The sequence below is a fragment of the Colobus angolensis genome, unplaced genomic scaffold (genome assembly GCF_000951035.1).
Source record: "Colobus angolensis palliatus isolate OR3802 unplaced genomic scaffold, Cang.pa_1.0 Scaffold53, whole genome shotgun sequence".
Classification (NCBI taxonomy): Eukaryota; Metazoa; Chordata; class Mammalia; order Primates; family Cercopithecidae; genus Colobus; species Colobus angolensis.
In genome coordinates this window covers 4,685,909-4,707,202 of record NW_012118821.1, presented here as the reverse complement: position 1 = coordinate 4,707,202, position 21,294 = coordinate 4,685,909, and the positions used below count along the sequence as shown (strand labels likewise).

General features: G+C 39.3%; 1 protein-coding gene across 1 annotated transcript in view; it reads right to left on the bottom strand.

The window, feature by feature from the left end:
- The window catches only part of MBOAT2 (membrane bound O-acyltransferase domain containing 2), a 120,285-nt gene extending 103,563 nt beyond the window's left edge, over positions 1 to 16,722 (bottom strand). Inside the window, exons 1-2 of the mRNA XM_011960940.1 lie at positions 16,580 to 16,722; positions 2,065 to 2,142 (exon numbers count right to left, since the gene is read on the bottom strand). Of these exons, the coding sequence (XP_011816330.1) occupies positions 2,065 to 2,096 (32 nt within the window). The 5' untranslated portion in view covers positions 2,097 to 2,142; positions 16,580 to 16,722. The remainder of the gene's footprint in view (positions 1 to 2,064; positions 2,143 to 16,579) is intronic.
- Between the last annotated feature and the right edge of the window lie 4,572 nt (positions 16,723 to 21,294).

Here is a 21,294-nt window from a genome sequence, read left to right as displayed (position 1 = left end):
GCCTCCCGGGTTTATGCCATTCTCCTGCCTCAGCCTCCCGAGTATCTGGGACTACAGGCGCCCGCCACCTCGCCCGGCTAGGTTTTTTGTATTTTTAGTAGAGACGGGGTTTCACTGTGTTAGCCCGGATGGTCTCGATCTCCTGACCTCGTGATCCGCCCGTCTCAGCCTCCCAAAGTGCTCGGATTACAGGCTTGAGCCACCGCGCCCGGCCAGTACTTTTCAAATTAATTATCCACCTACTATTTACTGCCAACCCTAGCAATTTACTCACATGGCAAACCTTACTTACCTGCCCTAATCTTCTACACTAATAGTGTCAAATTACAACACCAAGATTCTATTCTAAATATCAGCAGCATATAAGCAAGTAGCATTATCTCCCTGAATACTTACTGTAAAAGAGGAACGTTACTAATTTTATACAACTGTATGTCTCTAAAGCAGCACTATCCAGTAACATCATTTTCTGCAATGACAGAAATGTTCTCTATCTGCACTGTCCAATGTAGCCACTAGCCATATGTGGCTAGTGAGCACTTGAAATGTGACTGGTGTAACTAAGGAACTGAATTTTAAATTTTAATTAATTTAAACTTACACAGTCACATGTGCACTAGTAGCTGTCATACTGAACAATGCAGGTCTAAAGTATCACAAAGTTTACTTCACAGACTGCAACTGCCTTTCAGAAAAAGAAACAATTTCCCATTGCTAAACATGAATTGACTAACCTTCCAGCTGAAAAGCATATTACTTTTGCTTTAGCCAAAATGTATGTAAGTCCCTTATTTTCTATAATGTAATCTAATCTAAACCTGATTAATATCTTCTGTATCAGATATTAATTGTAGCATCACTTTGAACCCGTCAGAGGTACAAGTTTTTTTAAAAATAGGGTCATAAGCCTATAAAAATTGCTTCACCTGAAACACTATCTAAATACCCTTTCTCCTCTTAGAAAAATTAAAATAAAAACATCAGAAACTTGTAATGGTTAGTTTACAGAGGGAAAAAGAAAAGTCAGTGCAGGTGATGTCAATGGAAATGGAGAAGACAGTACACATCACAACAGAGGTAGTGACTGACAATGCCAAACATGGAAAATGCAAAATAAAATGAGACTTAGAAAAAGGCTAATAAAAGCCATAGGTTTGATTCCTTACACAAAGTTTTTGCAGACGTATGTGATTCAGAATTCAGAAATATGGTATATATGTCACACATCATAGCCCAGACATTGCAGAACACCCAGCAGGATCTGCTGATAGACTCTGTCCCTGGGCTTTCAATCAAGTACATTTTATCCTTCTCTATTCCCAAATTTCCACCTCTAGCCCAGCTACTCAGCTCCTACTATATGTCTCCTTAGTTACCTATCTCCTATTACATGTCTTACAGATATCTTCAAGTCAGCATCCACTTACACAGCAAAAATCCATTGAGTGTTTACTATATACCAAGCACTGTTTAGGGGCAAAATGCTTGAAATGCTCTATGCCACTCTCAACATGCTCCCCATTTTCAGGGCTCCCCACCTCAGAAGACAGTGCTGCCATCTACCCTACTGTTTAAGCCAGAAACACAGAAGTCATCCTTGACACCTTATTTCCTACCGGTCCTTCTAAGTCTCTCTCCAGTCTACTCACTTCACTGCATCTCTCCACAGCTATCACCTACAGACTAAGCTGTTTTTAACAGTAGGCAATTTCGCTCCTCCAAGAGACATGTGAACATATCTGGAAACATTTATGGTTGTCACAGCTCAAGGGGCGCTACTGGCATCTAGGGGGTGAAAGCCAGGAATGCTACCTAGCATCCTACAAAGAAAGCACAGGTTAGTCCTGGACGTCAGTGAATCATCCATCCCAAAATGTCAACGGTGCTTTAAGGAAAAAGAAGAATGATGCATACCAATGATTTTATTTTTGTATTTATGACAATTCTTCTTTAACAAGTTATCACAATTCAGAATTACTTTTAATGTAATGAATAAAATTCTATTCTCATGCAATTCTATTCAAGTGAAATGTGTATTTGCACGTGAACAAAGTGAACACTTACTTGTGCATGTTCTCCACTCCTATGATGATCATGATACAGTAGGAAATTCCACTTTGTACAAGAAAGTGTAAGGCATACCTATAAAAAGTAAGAGCACTATTAGAAGAGGGACGCCAAGTCACAAACATCAAGCTGAAGTGAATTAAGCTAAAAAATACTTATGCACAACACAGAATACTCCCAGAAAAAAAATAAGGAATGAAATCTCAGAAGCCTAAAATCCTGTGGACACTCTAAAGAGGGAGTCCCATACCATAGGCTCCAGAAGAGCTGGGGGTAATAAAACAAGGCCTAAAGCCATGCCCAGTGCCCAGCACTCCATGTCTCCTGGCTGCATGGAAGCTATGTGGGATTACGTGGCTCAGGATTATAGCTTTCTTCATAACTCAAGGCACAATTATTTTAAAAAGTAATTAATATGAATTTCAGGATCATCCTGACAGAACATCAGTTGTTTTCCCAAACTAGTTTCTCCAATAACCAACTTTGTACTCTGCCTCTACCTTTTTAACAGTATGACTGACAAAACAACAAAAAAGTACTAAATATTAGAATTTACAAAAGAAAAGGGTATACTCAAATCCATTTCTTCTCAATACATGATGGCTCAAGTCAAATAAACTTCCTTATATAAATCTAATTCACCAATTTTAATTTGCTGTAACATATCTACAAACATTCTGGCTAACATGACACGGTCTTTTCTTTTCTTTTTTTGAGACAGTCTCACACTGTCGCCTGGGCTGGAGTGCAATGGTGCGATCTTGGCTCACTGCAACCTCGGCCTCCTGAGTTCAAGCGATTCTCCCATCTCAGCCTCCCAAGTAGCTGAGATTACAGGGGCCCACCACCACACCCAACTAATTTTTTGTATTTTTAGTAGAGACAGGGATTCACTATGTTGGCCAGGCAGGTCTCGAACTCCTGACCTCGTGATCTGCCCAGCTCGGTCTACCAAAGTACTGGGATTACAGGCATGAACCACCGCACCCAGCCCATGACACAATATTTTCTAATATTCCAATATTCTTGAAATCCACCATTAAATGAGATAATTTACTCACTTCACAAAATTCAGGCAAAATATGATCAGCAGGTCTGTGACTAAAATCCATCAAAACCATCCCTAATTTTTGCATGTCTGTGCATGCGCACATACTCTTTCTAATTTCTTTCCCCTTTGGTGGCACAAACAATTTAAAATAAAATTTTCGAATCATCAGGCACAATTTAAAGTATTTTCTGTTTTCTCTTGAATCTCTAAATCTACCTTAATTTTAAACTACTACTGAGGGTGTTAACCTATGATCAAAATAACTTTTAAACTTAATCCATATGGAAAAACAGGCACCTCCAACGTGGAAAAGTTATGCAAAATTTTGAACACATTTTTCCATAGAAATATTATAAATCAGTAATAGTCTCCAAGGCAGGCCCGTAGGAGAAACTTATTTGACCTGTTGTACAGAATAGGTCAGTCTATGTGTTTGACTGACACACACACACACCCACACACGCAATGAAAAAATGTTGGCCTTTTTTAAAAAAACTATTATAATCAGATGAAGCAGAAAAACCTAAATGAGTATAAAAGGAAATAGAAGAAAGCTTTTTTAAAAAACAATTAAAACACACATATTTCAAATTAATGATCTACTTCTTATTTGTTGCCAACACTAGCAGTTCACCGGTTGACTTCTGACTTCGTGGGAAAAGGTGACAAGGGTTGCTAGAACACCTTCAAGGTCTTCTTAAATTGAGAGTAGAACTCAATAGAGGTACTTATCTTAAACACGGAAAACACATTTTTGAGGACTCTTGGGGGAAAAAAGTGCTCCTTTGCTATGTTAAATTTCTTGAAACATGAGGGATATATCACAACTTTAGAAGCTAAGAGTCTTCTCAAACAGTGCTATGGTGTCTCATATCACCTTAAGGTGGCCCCTCCTCTCCTGACATAGCCATTCAGGTGATATGTTTGGCCATCTTTGGAGTACAGTTTAACATTTGGGCAGCCTCCTGCTGTGTAAGCCTTCGTTGTTGCAACAATCCAAGTTTAGCAGTAGAAGGTGAATCTGCATTTACCTCTATCTCACTGACCTCCGCAACAAGCATTCAGTTGCTTTTCTACTCAGTGAATGCACTGCTGATATTCTTCGTAATTTTCTGTACTGAGCTACTCTGCTTGTTCTCATTTGTAAAGTGACCATAATAAACACAGTAGCTACTTGAGATTTTTCAGAATTAAGAGATAATACATGAAAAGCATTGGCAGGGTTATCTAGCACATAGTAAGCACTCAACTATTAAGTATTATTAGTAAAGTAAAAATTAAAGACAGATATGTTAAAAGTCTATTACAATCCAACCATCATAATCTCAGAACTGAGGAAACTAAGATCATATATCTAGTCAGTATATTCCAACTCACATCAAAACTCAAGTTGTTTTGGGACAATTTATCCACTGGCTGATTCTCCAGGGAATGCAGCAGGGTAGAATTGAACCCCATGAGCTGTGTATCATAATCTTTTAAGCTACCTAATAAGCACTTGGAAAATAAAACAATACTTTGTCACAAAACATTAGTTTGTTTTCAGACACCACATTTTAAGTCTTCTGAATTTCAAGTCACACTAAAGGCAAGAATCAGGTTTATTTTTAGCAAAAAAAAAAAAAAAAAAATTAAAAAAAGGTTGAAAACATCTCTTCAATTGTGCCACTAATCTTTACCGAATGTCTACCTTCTGAAAGGCACTGTACTGAACACTAGAAATACAAGAGTCAATGAGACATAGTTTATGTCCTCATAGAGTTCCCAGTCTAGACAGAAAGATAAGAATAGATTACCTCAGTACTGTACGATATACGCTAAAAAAGAGATAAACACAAAAAATTTCCAATCTGCATCACTCTGGATGATGGTAATAACAGATGAATGACTCTGAGTAACTTTCCATGTTCATAATGACTAGCTATCACACCATGTTCTTTCTGTAGTTTTACAGATTTACATCTCACTGTAATCATTGGTTCTATTTCACAGATGAGGAAAGCGAAGCTTAGAGTGGCTAATAACATGTCCAAAGTCATACAGCCACCAGACCAAGGCAGCCACACTAGAATACAGGTTTGCCTGACTTCAGAGTTTAAGCTCTATCCCATTACCATATAGTGTTATTATCAAAGACATTTAAATAAATAATTAAAGTCTAAATTAATTCTCACTTAAAAGGAACTTGCAGATGATCTTTTTTTTTTAAAAAAAAAAAAAAACTAAGACCCAAGAGAAGGAGGTAAACGATAAGTTACACGCATGACTTGTTTTACTGCACTTTGCCTTACTGTGCTTTGCAGATACTGAGATTTTTTCCAACTTGAAGCTCTGTGGCAACCCTGCATCGTGTCAGCCTCTTGGCACCATTTTTCCAATAGCACGTGCTGGGACTTCGTGTCTCTTTGTCACAGTTTGGTAATTCTCAACAATAGTTCAAACTTTTTCAATATTATTTTACCTGTTATAGTGATCTGTGATCAGCGATCTTTGATGTTACTACCGTAATCGTTTGGGGCACCACATACTGTGCCCACATAAGAACTTAATTGATAAATGTTAGGTGTGTTCTGACTGCTCCACTGACCAGCAGTCTCTGTCTTCCTCTTTCTCCCTCTCCTGAGGCTTCCCCATTCCGGAGAGACAACAATTATTTAAATTAGGCCAATTAATTAACCTACAATGGCCTCTAAGTGTTCAAGTGAAAGGAAAAGTTGTATGTCTCTCACCATTAAATCAAAAGCCAAAAATGATTAAGCTTAGTGACGATGGTATGTCAAAAGCCAAGACAGGCTGAAAGCTAAGCTTCTTGCACCAGTTGTAAATACAAAGAAAAAGTTATAGGAGGAAACTGAGAGTGCTACTCCACTGAACACACACAAATGATAAGAAAGCACAACAGCATTGCTGCTAATATAGAGAAAGTTTAATTGTCTGGACAGAAGCTCAAACCAGCCAAACATTCCTTAAGTCAAAGCCTAGTCCAGATCAAGATCCTAACTCTCTTCAATTCTAGTAAGGTGGAGAGAGGTGAAGCTGCAGAAGAAAATTTTGAAGGTAGCAGACACTGGCTCATGATGTTTAAGGAAAGAAGCCATCTCCAGAAATAAAAACCCAAGGTGAAGTAGCAAGTGCTGAGGTTATCTAGATGCTGTAGCAAGTTACCCAGAAGATCTAACTAAGATCACCAATGAAGGCGACTACACTAAGCAAAAGATTTTCAATGTAGATCAAATAGCCTCCTACTGGAAGAAGATGCCATAGAGAACTTTCATAGCTAGAGAGGAGAAGTCAATGCTTAATTTCAAAGCTTCAAAAGACAGGCTAATGCAGCTGGTGACTTTAAGATGAAGCCAATGTTCATTTACCATTCCAAAATGCTGAAGCGAGTAAGAATTACACTAAATCTATTCTGCCTGTGCTCTGTTAATGGAAAAACAAAGTCTGAACCACAGCAGCTCTGCAGCATTGTTTACTGAATATTATAAGCCCCTTGCTGAGATCCACTGCTCTGAAAAAAAGATTTCTTTCAAAATATTCCTGTATATTGACAATGCACCTGATCATCCAAGAGCTCTGACAGAGGTGAACAAGGAGATTAATGTTGTTTCCATACCTGCTAACACAATACCCATTATGCAGCCTGCAGATCAGGGAGTAATTCTGACTTTCAAGTCTCGTTATTTAAGAAATGCATTTCGTAGGGCTATAGCTGCCATAGATAGTGATTCCTCTGATGGATCTAGGCAAACTAAATTGAAAACTTTCTGGAAAGGATTCACCATTCTAGATGCCACTAAATACATTTGTGATTCATGGGAGGAGGTCAAGACATAAACATTAGCAACAGTTTGGAAGAGGTTGATTCCAACCCTCATGGATGTCATTGAGGGGTTTGAGACTTCGGTGGAGGAAGTAACTGCAGATGTGGTGGAAAATAGCAGGAAAACTAGAAGTGAAGCCTAAAGATGTGACCAATTACTGCAATCTCATGACAAAACTTCAACAGATGAGTAATTGCTTCTTATGGATGAGCAAAGAAAGTGATTTCTTCAGATGGAGTCTACTCCTGGTAAAGATACTGTGAACATTGTTGGAGTAACAACAAAAACATTTTCTTTCCAACTTCTATTTTAGATTCAGGGGATACATGTGCAGTACCTGGGTGTATTCCATAATGATGAGGTTTAGGGTATGAATGATCCCATCACCCAGGTACTGAGCATAGTACCCAACAGTCAGTTTTTCAACTACTGTTCCCCACCTTATCTCCCATCTCTAGTAGTCCCTAGTGACTATTGTTGCCATCTCTATGTCCATGAGTACCCAATGTTTAGCTCCCACTTATAAGTGAGACCATGCAATATTTGGTTTTGTGTTCCTATGTTAATTTGCATAGGATAATGGCCTCCAACTCCATCCATGTTGCCCCAAAGGGCATGATTTCATTCTTTTTTATAGCTATGTGGTATTCCATGGTATATATGTACCACATTTTCTTTGTCCAGCCCAGCATTGATGAGTATCTAGGTTGATTCCATGTCTTTGCTATTGTGAATAGTGCTGTGATTAACAGGGAAATGCATGTGTCTTTTTGGCAGAATAATTTGTTTTCCCTGGGGTATATACCCAGTAACAGAATTGCTGGGTCAAACTGTAGTTGTTTTAAGTTCTTTAAAAAATCTGCAAACTGCTTTCCACAGTGGCCAAACTAACTTACTTTCCCAACGCTGTATGAAGCATTCCCTTTTCTCCACAGCCTTGCCAATATCCGTTGTGTTCTGACTTTTTAATAATAACTATTCTGACTGGTATGAGATGGTATCTCGTTGTGGTTTTGATTTGCATTTCTCTGATGATTACTAATGCGGAATAATTTTTTCATGTTTGTTGAACACTTGTATGTCTTCTTTCGAAAAGTGTCTTTTCATGCCTTTTGCCCATTTTTAATGGGATTATTTGCTTTTTGCCTGTTCAACTGTTTAAGTTCCTTATAGATTCTGGATATTACACCTTTGTTAAATCTATAGTTAGCAAATATTTTCTCCCATTCTGTAGGTGCTCTGTTTACTCTGCTGATAGTTTCTTTTGCTGTGCAGAAGGTTTTTGGTTCTAATTAGGTTCCACTTGTCAATTTTTGTTTTTCTTGCAATTGCTTTTGAGGACTTTAGTCATAAATCCTTTCCCAAGGTCAATGCCCAGATAAAATGATGTTCCTTGCTTTTTTTTTTTTTTTTTTTCAGGATTCCTATAGTTTGAGGTCTTACATTTAAATCTTTAATCTACCTTCAGTTAATTTTTGTACATGGTGAAAGGTAGGGGTCCAGTTTCATTCCTCTGCATATGACTAGCCAATTATACCAGCATCATTTATTGACTAGGGAGTCCTTTCCCCACTCTTTATTTTTGTCAATTTTGTTGACAATTAGATGGCTGTAGGTGTGTGGCTTTATTTTGCAGTCCTCTATTCCGTTCCATTGGTTTATATCTGTTTTGTACCAGTATCATGCTGTTTTGGTTACTGTATCCTTATAGTATAGTTTTAAGTCATGTAGTGTGATGCCTCCAGCTTTGTTCATTTTGCTTAAGATTGCTTTGGCTATTCAGGCTCTTTTTTTGGTTCCATATGAATTTTAGCTTAGTTTTTTTCCAATTCTGTGAAAAATGACATTGGTAGTTTGATATGAATTGCTTTGGGCAGTATGGTCATTTTAGTGGCATTGACTCTTCCAATCCATAAGCTGAGAGGTTTTTCCATTTGTTGTGTCATCTATGATTTCTTTTAGTGGTGTTTTGAAGCTCTCCTTGTAAAGATCGTTCACCTCCCTAGTTAGATGTATTCCTAGGTAATTTTTTTGTCTGTGTGGCTATTGTAAATGAGATTACATTCTTGATTTGGCTCTCAGCTTGAACATTATTGGTATACAGAAAAGCTGCTGATTTCTGTACATCGATCTTATAGCCTGAAATCTTGCTACAATCATTTATCAGTTCTAACAGCCTTCTGGAGGAGTCCTTAGGGTTTTCTAGGTATAGAATCATATCATCAGCAAAGACCAAGAGTTTGATTTCTTCTTTTCCTATTTGGATGCCTTCTATTTCTTTCTCTTGTCTAATTGCTGTGGCTAGCACTTCCAGAACTATGTCGAACAGGAATGGTGAGAGTGGACACCCTTCTCTCATTCCTGTTCTCAATGAAATGATTCCAGTTTTTTTTGAGACTGAGTCTAACTCTGTTGCCCAGGCTGGAGTGCAGTGGCATGATCTTGGCTCACTGCAACCTCTGTCTCCCGAGCTCAAGCAATTCTCCTGCCTCAGCCTCCCAAGTAGCTGGGATTACAGACGTGTGCCACCACGCCTGGCTAATTTTTGTATTTTTAATAGAGATGGGGTTTTCCCATGTTGGCCAGGCTGTTCTCGAACTCCTGAGCTCAGGTAATACACCCACCTTGGCCTCCCAAAGTGCAAGGATTACAAGTGTGAGCCACCATGCCCGGCCGCCAGCTCTTCTTTATATATCTAATAGAAATCAGCTGTGAATCTATCTGGTCAAGGGCTTTTTTGTGGTTGGTAGGATTTTCATTACAGGTTCAATTTTAGAACTCAATATTTGTCTGTTCAGTGTTTCAATTTCTTCCTGATTCAATCTTAGAAGACTGAGTATTTCCAGGAATTTATCCATTTCCCCTAGATTTTCTAGTTTGTGTGCACAGAGATGTTTATAATAGTCTCTGAGGATCTTTTTGTATTTCTGTGGGGTCAGTTGTAATGTCACCTTTGTCATTTCTGATTGTGCTTATTTGGATTTTCTCTCTTTGTTAATCTAGCTTGCAATCTATTGGTCCTGTTTACCCTTTTAAAGAACAAACTTTTGGTTTTGTTGGGTCTTTGGTTGGATTTTTGGTCTCAATTTCATTCAGTTCAGCTCTGATTTTAGTGATTTCTTTTCTTCTGCCAGCTTTGGGGTGAGTTTGTTCTCGTTTTTCTAGTTCCTCTAGGTGTGATGTTAGATCATTATTTTGAGATCTAACTTTTTGAAGTGGTGTTTATCACTGTGTACTTTCCTCTTAACATGCTTTTGCTGCATCCCAGAGATTTTGGTATGTCTCCGTTTTCATTTGTTTCAAAGAATTTTTATGCTTCTGCCTTGATTTCATTGTTTATCCAAAAGCAATTCCGGAGCAAATTGTTTAATTTCCATGCAATTATGTGGTTTTGAGAGATCTTCTTGGTATTGATTTCCATTTTTACTCAACTGTGGTCCAAGAGCACAGACGGTATGATTTCAGTTTTTCTGAAGGTATTGAGACTTGCTTTATGCCTGAGCATGTGGTTGATATTGAAGTACATTCCATGTGCAGGTAAGAAGAACGTATATCCTGTGGCTGATGGGTGGAGTATTCCGTAATGTTTATTAGGTCCACTTAGTCAAGTGATGACTATAAGTCCAGAATTAATTTATTAGTTTTCTGCCTCATTGATCTGTCTAATGCTGTCAGTGGGAGTTAAAGTTCCCCACTATTATTGCGTGACTAAGTCTTTTCATAGGTCTAGAAGTACCTGTCTTATCAATCTAAGTGCTCCAATGTTGCGCACGTACATACTTAGGATAGTTAAGTCTTCTTTTTGAGTTGAACCCTTGAGAGGTAGAATTTTATGTAATTTTATTCAGGTAGATTTGTATGTAATTTTATGATTTTATGCATGTAGGATTCATTATGTAATACTTTTTTTTTTTTTTTACTGTTGCTGGTATAAAGTCTGTTTTATCATATATAAGAATAGCAAGCAACCTCTGCGTTTTTTTCCCCCCATTTGCATAGTAGATCTTTCTCCAACCCTTTACTTTGAGCCTATGGGTGTCATTATGTGTGAGATGGGTCTCTTGAAGACCATACAAGAATGGGTCTTTTGTTTTTATACCACCTGCCACTCTGTGCCTTTTAAGTGGAGCATGTAGGTCATTTATATTCAAAGCTAATATTGATATGTGAGGTTTTCATTCTATCATGACATTGTTAGCTGGTTGCTTTGCAGTTTCTATCGTGTGGCTGCTTTACAGGGTCTGTGGGCTATATATTTATGCTGTTATTGTGGTAGCAGGTATTGTTCTTTTGTTTCTGTATTAGAACTCCCTTAAGGAGCTAAGGCTGGTCTGATAGTAATAAATTCCCTTAGTGCTTGCTTGTCTAGAAGAGAGTCTAGTTCTTCTTCACTTAAGAAGTTTAGTTTGGTGGGTTGAGAAATTCTTAGTTGGAACATCTTTAAGAATGTTGAAAATAGCTCTCCAATCTGTCCTGGCTTGTAAGGTAAGCCCTGATGGGGTTCCCTTTCTATATGGCTTGCCCTTTTTCTCAAGCTACCTTTAAGATTTTTTCCTTAGCACTGACCTTGGACAGTCTGGTGACTATATGCCTTGGTGTTATTCATTTTATATACTATCTTGTGGATGTTTTCTGGATGTCTTATATATGGATGGCTACTTCTAGCAAGATTAGGGAAGTTTTCCTGAATTATTTCCTCAAATACATTTTCCAGGTTGTTTACTTTTTCTCCTTCTCTCTCAGGAATGCTAATAATTTGTACATTTGGTTGCTTCACATAATCCCATATTTCTTGAAGATTTTGTTCATTTATTAAAATTCTTTTTTATTTTTGTCTGATTGGGTTAGTTCCAAAGACTGGTCTTCAAGCTCTGAAATTCTTTTCTCTGCTTGGTCCAGTCTATTGATAGAGCTTTCAACTGTATTTTGAAATTCCTTGAGTGAGTTTTTCAATTCCAAAAGCTCTGACTGATTTCTTTTACAGATGTTTATCTCTTCCTTCATTTCCTGGATTGCCTTAGGAGTTTCTTTGTGTTGACTTTCAACTTTGTCTTGGATCTCACTAAGCTTCCTTGCAATCCATGGATTTGATTCTTTATCTGTCATTGCTGAGTTTCCATTTTGGTTAGGGTCCATTGCTGGAGATCTAGTGCAATCATTTGGTGGTGTCACTACATAATGCCAAAATTCTTACACTGGTTCTTTCTCATCTAGAGATGCTGACACTTCGAATTTTTGTAATTATTTTCATGCAGGTAAGATTTTTTTCTTTTTCTTTCTTTCCCTATCATGTTATTTTTTCTTTCCTTTTTCCTTTTTCTCCCTCCTTAATGAGATTGGGCTGTGGAGTTCAACCTTCAAGCCCACAGATGGTGCTTATAAGTGAAAGCTGGCTGCAGCCAACACAGCTGAGTATATACTTGATCCTTGTTTACTGGCAGAAGCTCTCTACTGCCTCAGGCAATAAGCTGGTTTGTGGAGTATATAGTGGTCTGAGCTCCCTACTCAGCCCCAGCGGGGCAGGGGCTACAAAGAGCAGGGCCAAACAGAGCAGGCTGGCCTACAGATCCCCCAGTGGCAGGCACAGACACTAGTGCCAAGGGAGAATCCAGAGGACAGCCACCAAGAACGCAGGATTGTGCCTAGGCATGCAGCTTGGAAACCATCTGGGCTCCATGTTCTCTACATAGGAATGGGAGATGGCTTAAACTTCTAATCTAGAAGAGTTGCCATTCCAGATGCTTGGAAACCTGCCTGGGCATGGAACACAGAGGGTCCCCTTGAACCACAATCTACGTCCAGGAAGAGTGGGGCAGCTCAGGTTGCTAAACCAGACAAACAGAAGCTCTGAATCCCTGTAGATTTGCCTGGGTGTGGAGCAGAGAGAGCCTCACTGTACCACGATCTATGTCCAGGAGGGGTGGGGTGGCTCAGTCTGCTGGTCCAGGCAAACAGGTGCTCTCAAATGTCTGGATTTCTGCCTGCAGGTGGAGTAGAGAGGGCCCTGTCATACCACAGTATCAGTAGAGCAGAGTGGGGCACCCAACAATGGCACACATGGATCAGTTTCAGGTCACCAAGCTGGCCTTGGCTACAAGTCTTGCTGCCCGGGAGAAACTGCAACTTAGCAGCTCTCCTCCTGACCCAGTCTTGCAATGGAGGAAAGCACAATTCTAGTCCTACAGCTGAGGCACTTTCCACAGTTCTAGCTGTGGAGGCCCCTACCCCACTCCAGAGCAGGTGCTCTAATCTCTGGACCAAGACTGAAATGCCTGCACGGCCATGCTGCTGAGTCACCAAGGAATGGCTGGCTTCATACGTGCCTGGATTAAAAATGGTGTCCTGTTTTCCATCTCAGGTCTGGGAGAAAGTCTGCAGCTTTTCACGATGTCTGTTTCTCACAGGATCTCAAACCCTCTCCCCAAGTTGGCTCCAGGGCTTAGGAGAAACAAAGTGCTCTCCCTCAGAGTGGGTTGCTCAGATCCCCAGTGGAAAGGTGAGCAATAGAGAAGGGCTCCCTGCCTCTCTCACATACTGGGCCTTCACTCACTTTTATCAACTGGATGCTATCACAGGGGTTGTTTGCCAGCATTCCCTTCAGGATCTGAGGTGTCCTTCACAATTCTGGTGAATTCCTGTGTTCCTTCTTGAATTAAAGCTCAGAGAGTTGATCTTTATGTACTATCATGCTATTTCCAAGTGGCTGAGGCACACTGTAAGTCTCTAATCAGCCATGTTGGACTCTACTTTTAATTCAGAATTTAGAATACTACATAAACTTAGCTGACAAAGCAGCAGTAGGGTTTGACTCCGATTTTGAAAGTTCTACTGTGGGTAAAAGGCTATCAAACAGCATCACATGCTACAGAGAAATCTTTTGTGAAAAGAAGAGTCGATCACTATGGTAAAGTTCATTGTTGCCTTATTTTTAGAATTTGCCACAGCAACCCAAACCTTCAGCAGATAACACTCTGATAAGCGAGCAGCCATCAACATCAAACAAGATCTTCTACCAACAAAGAGATTACAACCCACTGAAGGCCCAGATGATCCTTAGTATTATTTACCAACAAAAAAATTTTCAATTAAGGTATATACATTTTTTAGACATAATTATATTGCATACTTAATAGACTAGAATATAGGGTAAATATAACTTTTAATTGCACTGGGAAACCAAAAAAAGTTTATGTGACTTGCTTTATTATGATATTCATTATATTGTGGTGGTCTGGAATCAAATCTGCAGTATCTCTGAGGCATGCCTGTATATTTACAGAGTACTAACATGTTTTCCAAAAGAGAAGTTGTCAAAATCAATAGCAGATACAATTGTTTTTGAGCCTACAAAAGAAAATACTGAAATGCAAATCAAAAGAATATATCCCTATTAGTTAATTCCAATTAACAAAGAGTGATCTTACACATGGTACAGAGGCATAAATAATCCCTCTTTCCAAAGAAAGAATACAGAAAGCTTTCTCCTTTAAGAAAAAAATAGAGAACTTGTTTGAAAAATAAAAATAAAAATCCTGGCTGGGCACAGTGGCTCACATCTATAATCCCAACACTTTGGGAAGTCAAGGTGGGCAGACTGCTTGAGTCTGGGAGTTCAAGACCAGTTTGGACAACACGGCGAAACTCCACCTCTACAAAAAATTAGCCGGGTGTGGTGGCACGCGCCTATAATCCCAGCTGCCCGGGAGGCTGAGGTGGGAGGATCGATCACCTGAGCCCAGGAGATTGAGGCTGCAGTGAGCTGTGATCACGTCACTGCACTCCAGCATGGGCAACAAAGTGAGACCCTGTCTTAAAAAATTGAAAAAAGAAGAAATCCTGGTTATCACATATAATTTGAAGTACTTCAGACTACCTGACATTAACAGTGTCAGGTTACTTGTGACATTGTGTTACAAGGCATCCAAGAAGGCTTCACAGCAAGAGAACACTTCCTCAGTAAAAGATTTTTAAGAGATGCCTCCTCATCTTTGGCAGTACCTCCATGTTACACAACTGTAGGAGATACTATTTATATTTTTATTTTCTACTCTGTCTTCATAGACCACAGAGTTAATGGTGTCCCCTAGAGTTGGCCAATATGAACTATAAGCCTTTCCCAATGCATTATGGAAATATGCTACCCAAATATATACTGAATATCAAGGTTATTTGTGGATGAAATGCATAGACTGGGATATGCTTTAAAATACTCTACAAAAATAAGTTGGAAAGGATAAAACGAGAATGGTAGAATTTTAGTAACTGTTGAAGCTGAGTGATGGGCATATGAGGGCTCACTATATTGTTCTTTGTACCTTTATGTTTGAAAAGCTCCATAATCAAAAGTTTGAAAAATATACACTACTCCATGGCACGATTTATGAAAAGTTTAAATAGTATCACCTGAGAAACCTTAAAAAACTGTGATGATATAAATGTGATATCAACGAAGCAAAAAAGACCAGACTTGGGTCTTATTTAAGAGGTCATATTTAAATCTCAATACTAAACACTGTCTACCAGGGCAGTGCCTATCAGAGGTAATATGGTAGAGACTGAATAAATTATCCCTAATTAATTTTTCATGAGTGTCTAGGAAATACTTGTAATTGCCAGAAGCAAAAATTAGATTAAGAAATATCAGTGTATTCCAATCCTCATAACCATCAAAAAACAACATCCTAGAACAAACACAAAAGCGTCATTAAAGTCCCAGATTCTACAACCCACAACAGAAACTACTAAGGCACAGACCTAGTGAGTGCATTTTCATCCTCTCAGGGAATTCTGATATCAAACAACAATCTGCAGAAGAGCAAGACTGGAAGTCCTTCACTGTGAATGGCGAGCACTACAGCAGATGAGCACGCAGCACAAGGGCTCACATAAGAAAGCAAGCTCAGGAAGAGACCACAAAGAGACTGCCACTGAGAGTTTCTGCTGTTTTGCCAAGACAGTGTGCCCTTCTGATTTCTTCTGCACGCACAGCTAACATTTGTTTGTTACTTCCTGTAACAAACAGGAAGCATAGTATTTCTGTATTTAAGACTCTCAGGGTAGCCCTGAGGACTGAGAAAGAGACCTAATGAAAGAAAATACCAACATCCATCTGAAAAGTCAGAAATAAAAGCTTTCCATCATAAATAATTCTTCCCCATGAAGAACAGACAAATGAACAAACAAAAAGCCTCTTTTTGCTAATGGCAGAATCTAAAAAATAGCAATAAAGTTCTATCAATAGGCTTTATCAGGCTCTTAAAAGCTACTTGCCCAGAGAAAAAACAGGCAAACAAAGAAAAACACATTTTAAATGGCTTTTCTGTCAGTATAAAAGATTTGCAAAATAGGTGTAAAGAACTACTCATGACAGGATAAAATGCCTTTATATACTTTTCATCTGTCTTTTCATAAATTATAAATAGTAAATTTTCCTCTAAGACTAAACTAAAGAGAGAGAGAGTCCATTTCCCATTCGTTATTTTTTGTTTTAAAAATAAAAATTTAAAAGTTGGCCTGGAAAAAAAACTTTTTAAGTAAATGTAAGAACAACACCCTACATACTGTATCTTTCCACACACTCAATTCTCAAATATATCCAAATAGTCTTCATTTTAAAAGGATCAAAATAGTTACTTACCATCCAAAGCAAAAAAGTGCAAGATAAAGGCCCAAAAGGGTAGCAACTACATGTCTTATAAAAGAGCTAGTTTTGCTTGAATGTAGATAAGTTCGAAACCAAATGGCTGCTAGCAAGGCAAAGAGTTGGCACACTACAAAGTTGACCTGTAAAGAAAAATTAAAATTTTGTATTAGCAACACAGACCTGAATTTTTCATATCATGTTACATTGAAATTCTCAGGACAAAAACATAAAGGTTACACAAAAATTAAGACCTTCCAAATTTACAAAACAAAAACAAAAATTAAGGGAAATCCCAAGCATGAGCCTCAAGTTCCAAGTGATGGGCCAATGCCCACCAATACTGTCTCTGCTAGACCTGGCAGGGAACAGGTGTGGCCACGTGGGGGGAGGTGTAGAAGGACACCTGGAAAAATCTGGTTGACACTGGTTTGCAGACACAGAAACAAAAAGCCCAGGGCACCTATGGGTTAAGGGGAAGAGAAACCTGTTTTAATGACTGAAGGAACCCTATAACTGGTGAAAAAGAGGAGCACTAAATTTCTTTGCAAAAGCTCCGGGAGCGGTCAAAGTCCCCAAGCTCCCTGAGACTACAAGGGCACCAGGGGCTGGAGGATCTGGTGGGATGCAAGACAGTCTGTGGCAATGGGAGTAAACGGGAGTCCACTGCGGCCTAAACATCACCACTGTGAACAGTGGGAACCTGCAGCTAAGCTCTGAGGCATCTCAAGGATTGGCTCCCAAGGGGAAGGAATGAATTAGATAAGGGACAAAGCAGCCTTCGAAAAGTTCAAGTCCACCAACCTCAATTTTTAAATTTCCTCATAGTTCACTAGGAGCTAAACTGTTTTTGACTTATAGAAGTGAAATACACTCTGGTAAGACTGCTGCTACTCTTTTCTCCCCAAACAAAAAGACGGAAAATAAGAATCTCTCATGGTATGTAAAGACAGACTGGAGAAAAATCTCCATTTCCTTTTTCTTTTCTTTTCTTTTTTTTTTTTTTTTTAAGACAGGGTCTTGCTCTGTGGCCAAGGCTGCACTGCAGTGGTGAAACCATAGTTCACTGCAGCCTCTACCTCCCGGGCTCGGGCAATTCTCCCATCTCAGCCTTCCGAGTAGCTGGGACTACAGGCACACACCACCATGCCAAGCTAATTTGTGCATTTTTTTGTAAAGACAAAGTTTCACTATGTTGCTCAAGGTGGTCTTGAACTCCTGGGCTCAAACAATCTGCCTGCCTCTGCCTCCCAAAGGGCTGGGATTATATGCATGAACCATCACACCTGGCCAAAATCTCCATTTCTCTCTTATGAAACACATTCTCATAGAATCTTAGGAATAATAGGCCTTAAAGTTTATAAATAAAAGAAAAAACCCATTGACGTTAGGAACTTGCAAAAAAATACATAACAAAACAATCAGTGTTTCAGGCACCTAAATTGTGAACAAATCACACTATCTACATGTAGCTATTTCCACAGACCCACAGAGATATCTCTGCCTAAAGACACAGACAAGTATATTCTCTTTCTCACATTTCACGGAGAAAAACAGTAGAATACTGTTGTACATTGTCTAAGAAACAATTGTTCTTTAAAATAGGCTCAATAAAACCAAAATGTCTTTCCAAAAGTTCTAACACTTCTTGCCTTCTAAAGGGTTCTAACAGCATTTTTTAAATTAAGCAAAAAGTGAATAAAATGGAAAAATCAGTATTCTTCATATTAACTACTCACATCTACATGGTTTCTTACAGTTTAAAACTTTGTTTCAAATATCTCTTATTTCTTTCTTTTTCAGATAGCTCCTAATTTAATTATAGCAAAAATTTACCGAGCATCTACTATGGGCAAACATGGGAAATCTAAAAATGCACGAGTCCCAGTCCTAGCTCAGGATGACTTTAGAACCTAATGGAAAACATAAACATGTAAAGAAGGAACGTCAACCCAACATCAGAGTCTTCTCAATGGTTACATAGAACATCCTTCAAGACACCACAAAAGAGCGAGCCTGAAGGAGTGCGTGCCACAAAGCATGTGAGGGGCGAGCTGGGCGGGCAGTGCTTTCCAATCCTGCACAGCTCCGCAACCATCGGAGGGGGCAGCTTCCCCTCCCCGTTCCATATCAGTCTATTCATACATTACAAGACAAAGTATGATTCTTTCCAAGAAAGAATATGTCAATACAGGATTGTACAGAATTTTTGAAATCTCTTTTCAACATTGTCATCATTCAGATAAAGAAAATGAGACCAGGCCTCACTCTGGACACTGAAATCAGAATCTTTGAGGGGATAGGCCCAAAAATATATATAAAAAATAAAATGAAAACACAGATCCTTATGATCCTCAAGGTGTGAGAAGCACTGTGTTGGAGAAAAAGGGAAACGGCATTTTAAGGAAGAAAACAACATGAAGGAAGCACTTGGACAGGAAAGCGCAAACGCAACGCATAGCCAGGGATCATGGGAGATCAGGTCGGAAGTAGGGTGGTTCAGAAGTGAGGGCTTTGTATCATGCCAAGGTGTTTGAGCCCGTAGTGACGACAAAACCATGGAAGATTTTTAAAACAAGAAAGTGATGAGATTGACCCTCCACCTCTACATATCCAGAACTCTTGGATATCCATGAGAAACTATGAACCACTCAACAGAAAACTGGGCAAAAGGAAAGAACAATTTACAAATATCAATGTCCAATACAATCTGAAAAATATTCTCTCTCAACCATAATTAACGAAGTGTGAAAAAAACCATCAGTGAGGCACTATCTTCCACCTCTCAGTGCTGCTGGGGACATGAGGAAGCTGGTGCTCTATACTGTTAATCTGACTGCACCTTGGGACAGCTCTTTAAAGAAAATTGGACAACGGCCACCAAAACTTAAAACATAATATCCTTTACCAAGAAATTCAACATTTACAACTATACCCCAGATAAAGTGGCACAAAAGCACAAGAGCTTAGGCACACACGAAGATCCACTACACATTGTCAGAGTACACATGCACAGGGCCATCCACAGGAGACTGTTACACAAATAGAGCATTTCACATCTACAGAAAAGCAACATTTCCATTTCCCATCAGTAGGAAAAAAAAAAAGCTAGATTATCCAATTAATGTAACTGGGGTAACTGGTTTTCCTTTTGGAAAAAACCAAGTTACACTCCCGTTTCATAAGCCACATTGCTAATATTAATCGTGTGCTTATGTGGCAGGTATGAGTACACGCCCCTCAGATCTCCACTCGCAGGGGGCATAACTGACCGACAGCATCATCTGCAGCACACTTGATACCCATCACCAGGCTCATGCCAAGGCCATGGTGGGACCTCCTTAGAACTTCACTGACCCACAGCCAGGCTCTCTGCCCAGACTCATGCCAAGGCCATACTCCTGACAGCCTGCGCCTCCACCTGCCCAGCCTTCCTTCCTTCCCCCTCTCCTCCAGAGGGGCCAGTCCTGCAGTCCGCAGCTCTCCCTCCTTCTGCCAGCTCCCCAGAGCATTGTCTCACAGACAACTTCCCCAGCTCATCACTTGCTCTTTAATTGCCCCTTGGCACCTGCTCCTCAGAGGACCCAGGCTGACACAACATTCTAAGCACCTTACATTTATAATCTATTTAATCATCACAATAACCCTATGAGGAGAACTCTACTATTATCTCCACTCACCAAGTCTGAAACAGTTTTAACTAGTGTAACTCGTTACTCATTAGGTAGTCTGGATCTAGAACTTGAATTTCTGACCACTACATTATACTGCCTACCACATTTAAAAACAAACCCCAAACAGAATAACGGTCCATACACAACTGTAATGGTCTTTAGTACCAGTCACCTATATCTGGTTCTCCTCCCCTTCTGGGTAGACAGAGGATGTATTTCCTACTCCCTTGTGGGGACAAGTTTTGGTTGGTGAATTGTTAGCAGAAGTGATGTGTGTTGCTTCTCGGCCAGGACACTTAACTGCCAGAACAAGAATCTTCAGAGTTGTGCTATCTGCAATGTTCCAGAAATGATGTGGAGCAAATTACCCTGCCAGTCCATGAGTGGGCAAGTAGCAAGAGGGACCTTTGGTGTTTTGAGCCTGTGAGATTTGGGGATAGTTTATTACTGCAGCATAACCTAACTATGAAAACTAAAACTATATATATATATATATATATATATCCATATCCTAGACAAGAATGTAAGAGATTATAATCTTATGTGATATAACAATAATTTAATATAAATTTTATATATTGAGTGGATTTACTACATAAAAATAAAAAACTTCTACAAACAACAAAAAAATACTAAAAACATCCTAAGTAACAATGTGGAAGGAAAAAGAACCTATATACACACATGGGATACGTAACAAAGAGTTAGTATTCAAAAGGTAGAAAGAACTCCTAAAAGTCAGTAAGAGAAAGATAAACATCAGTTCAAAAATCAGGGCCAAGCGAGGTGGCTCATACCTATAGTCCCAACACTTTGGGAGGCCAAGGCAGGAGGATCACTTGAATCCAGGAGTTCGCACCTGGGCAACATGGCGAAACCCCATCTCTACAAAAAAATACAAAAATTAGCTGGGCATGGTGGTGCACACCAGTAGTCCCAGCTACTGGGGGGCTGAGGTGGAAGGATTGCTTGAGCCTTGGAGATCAAGGTTGCAGTGAGCCGTGATCACGCCACTGCATTCCAGTCAAGGCAACAGAG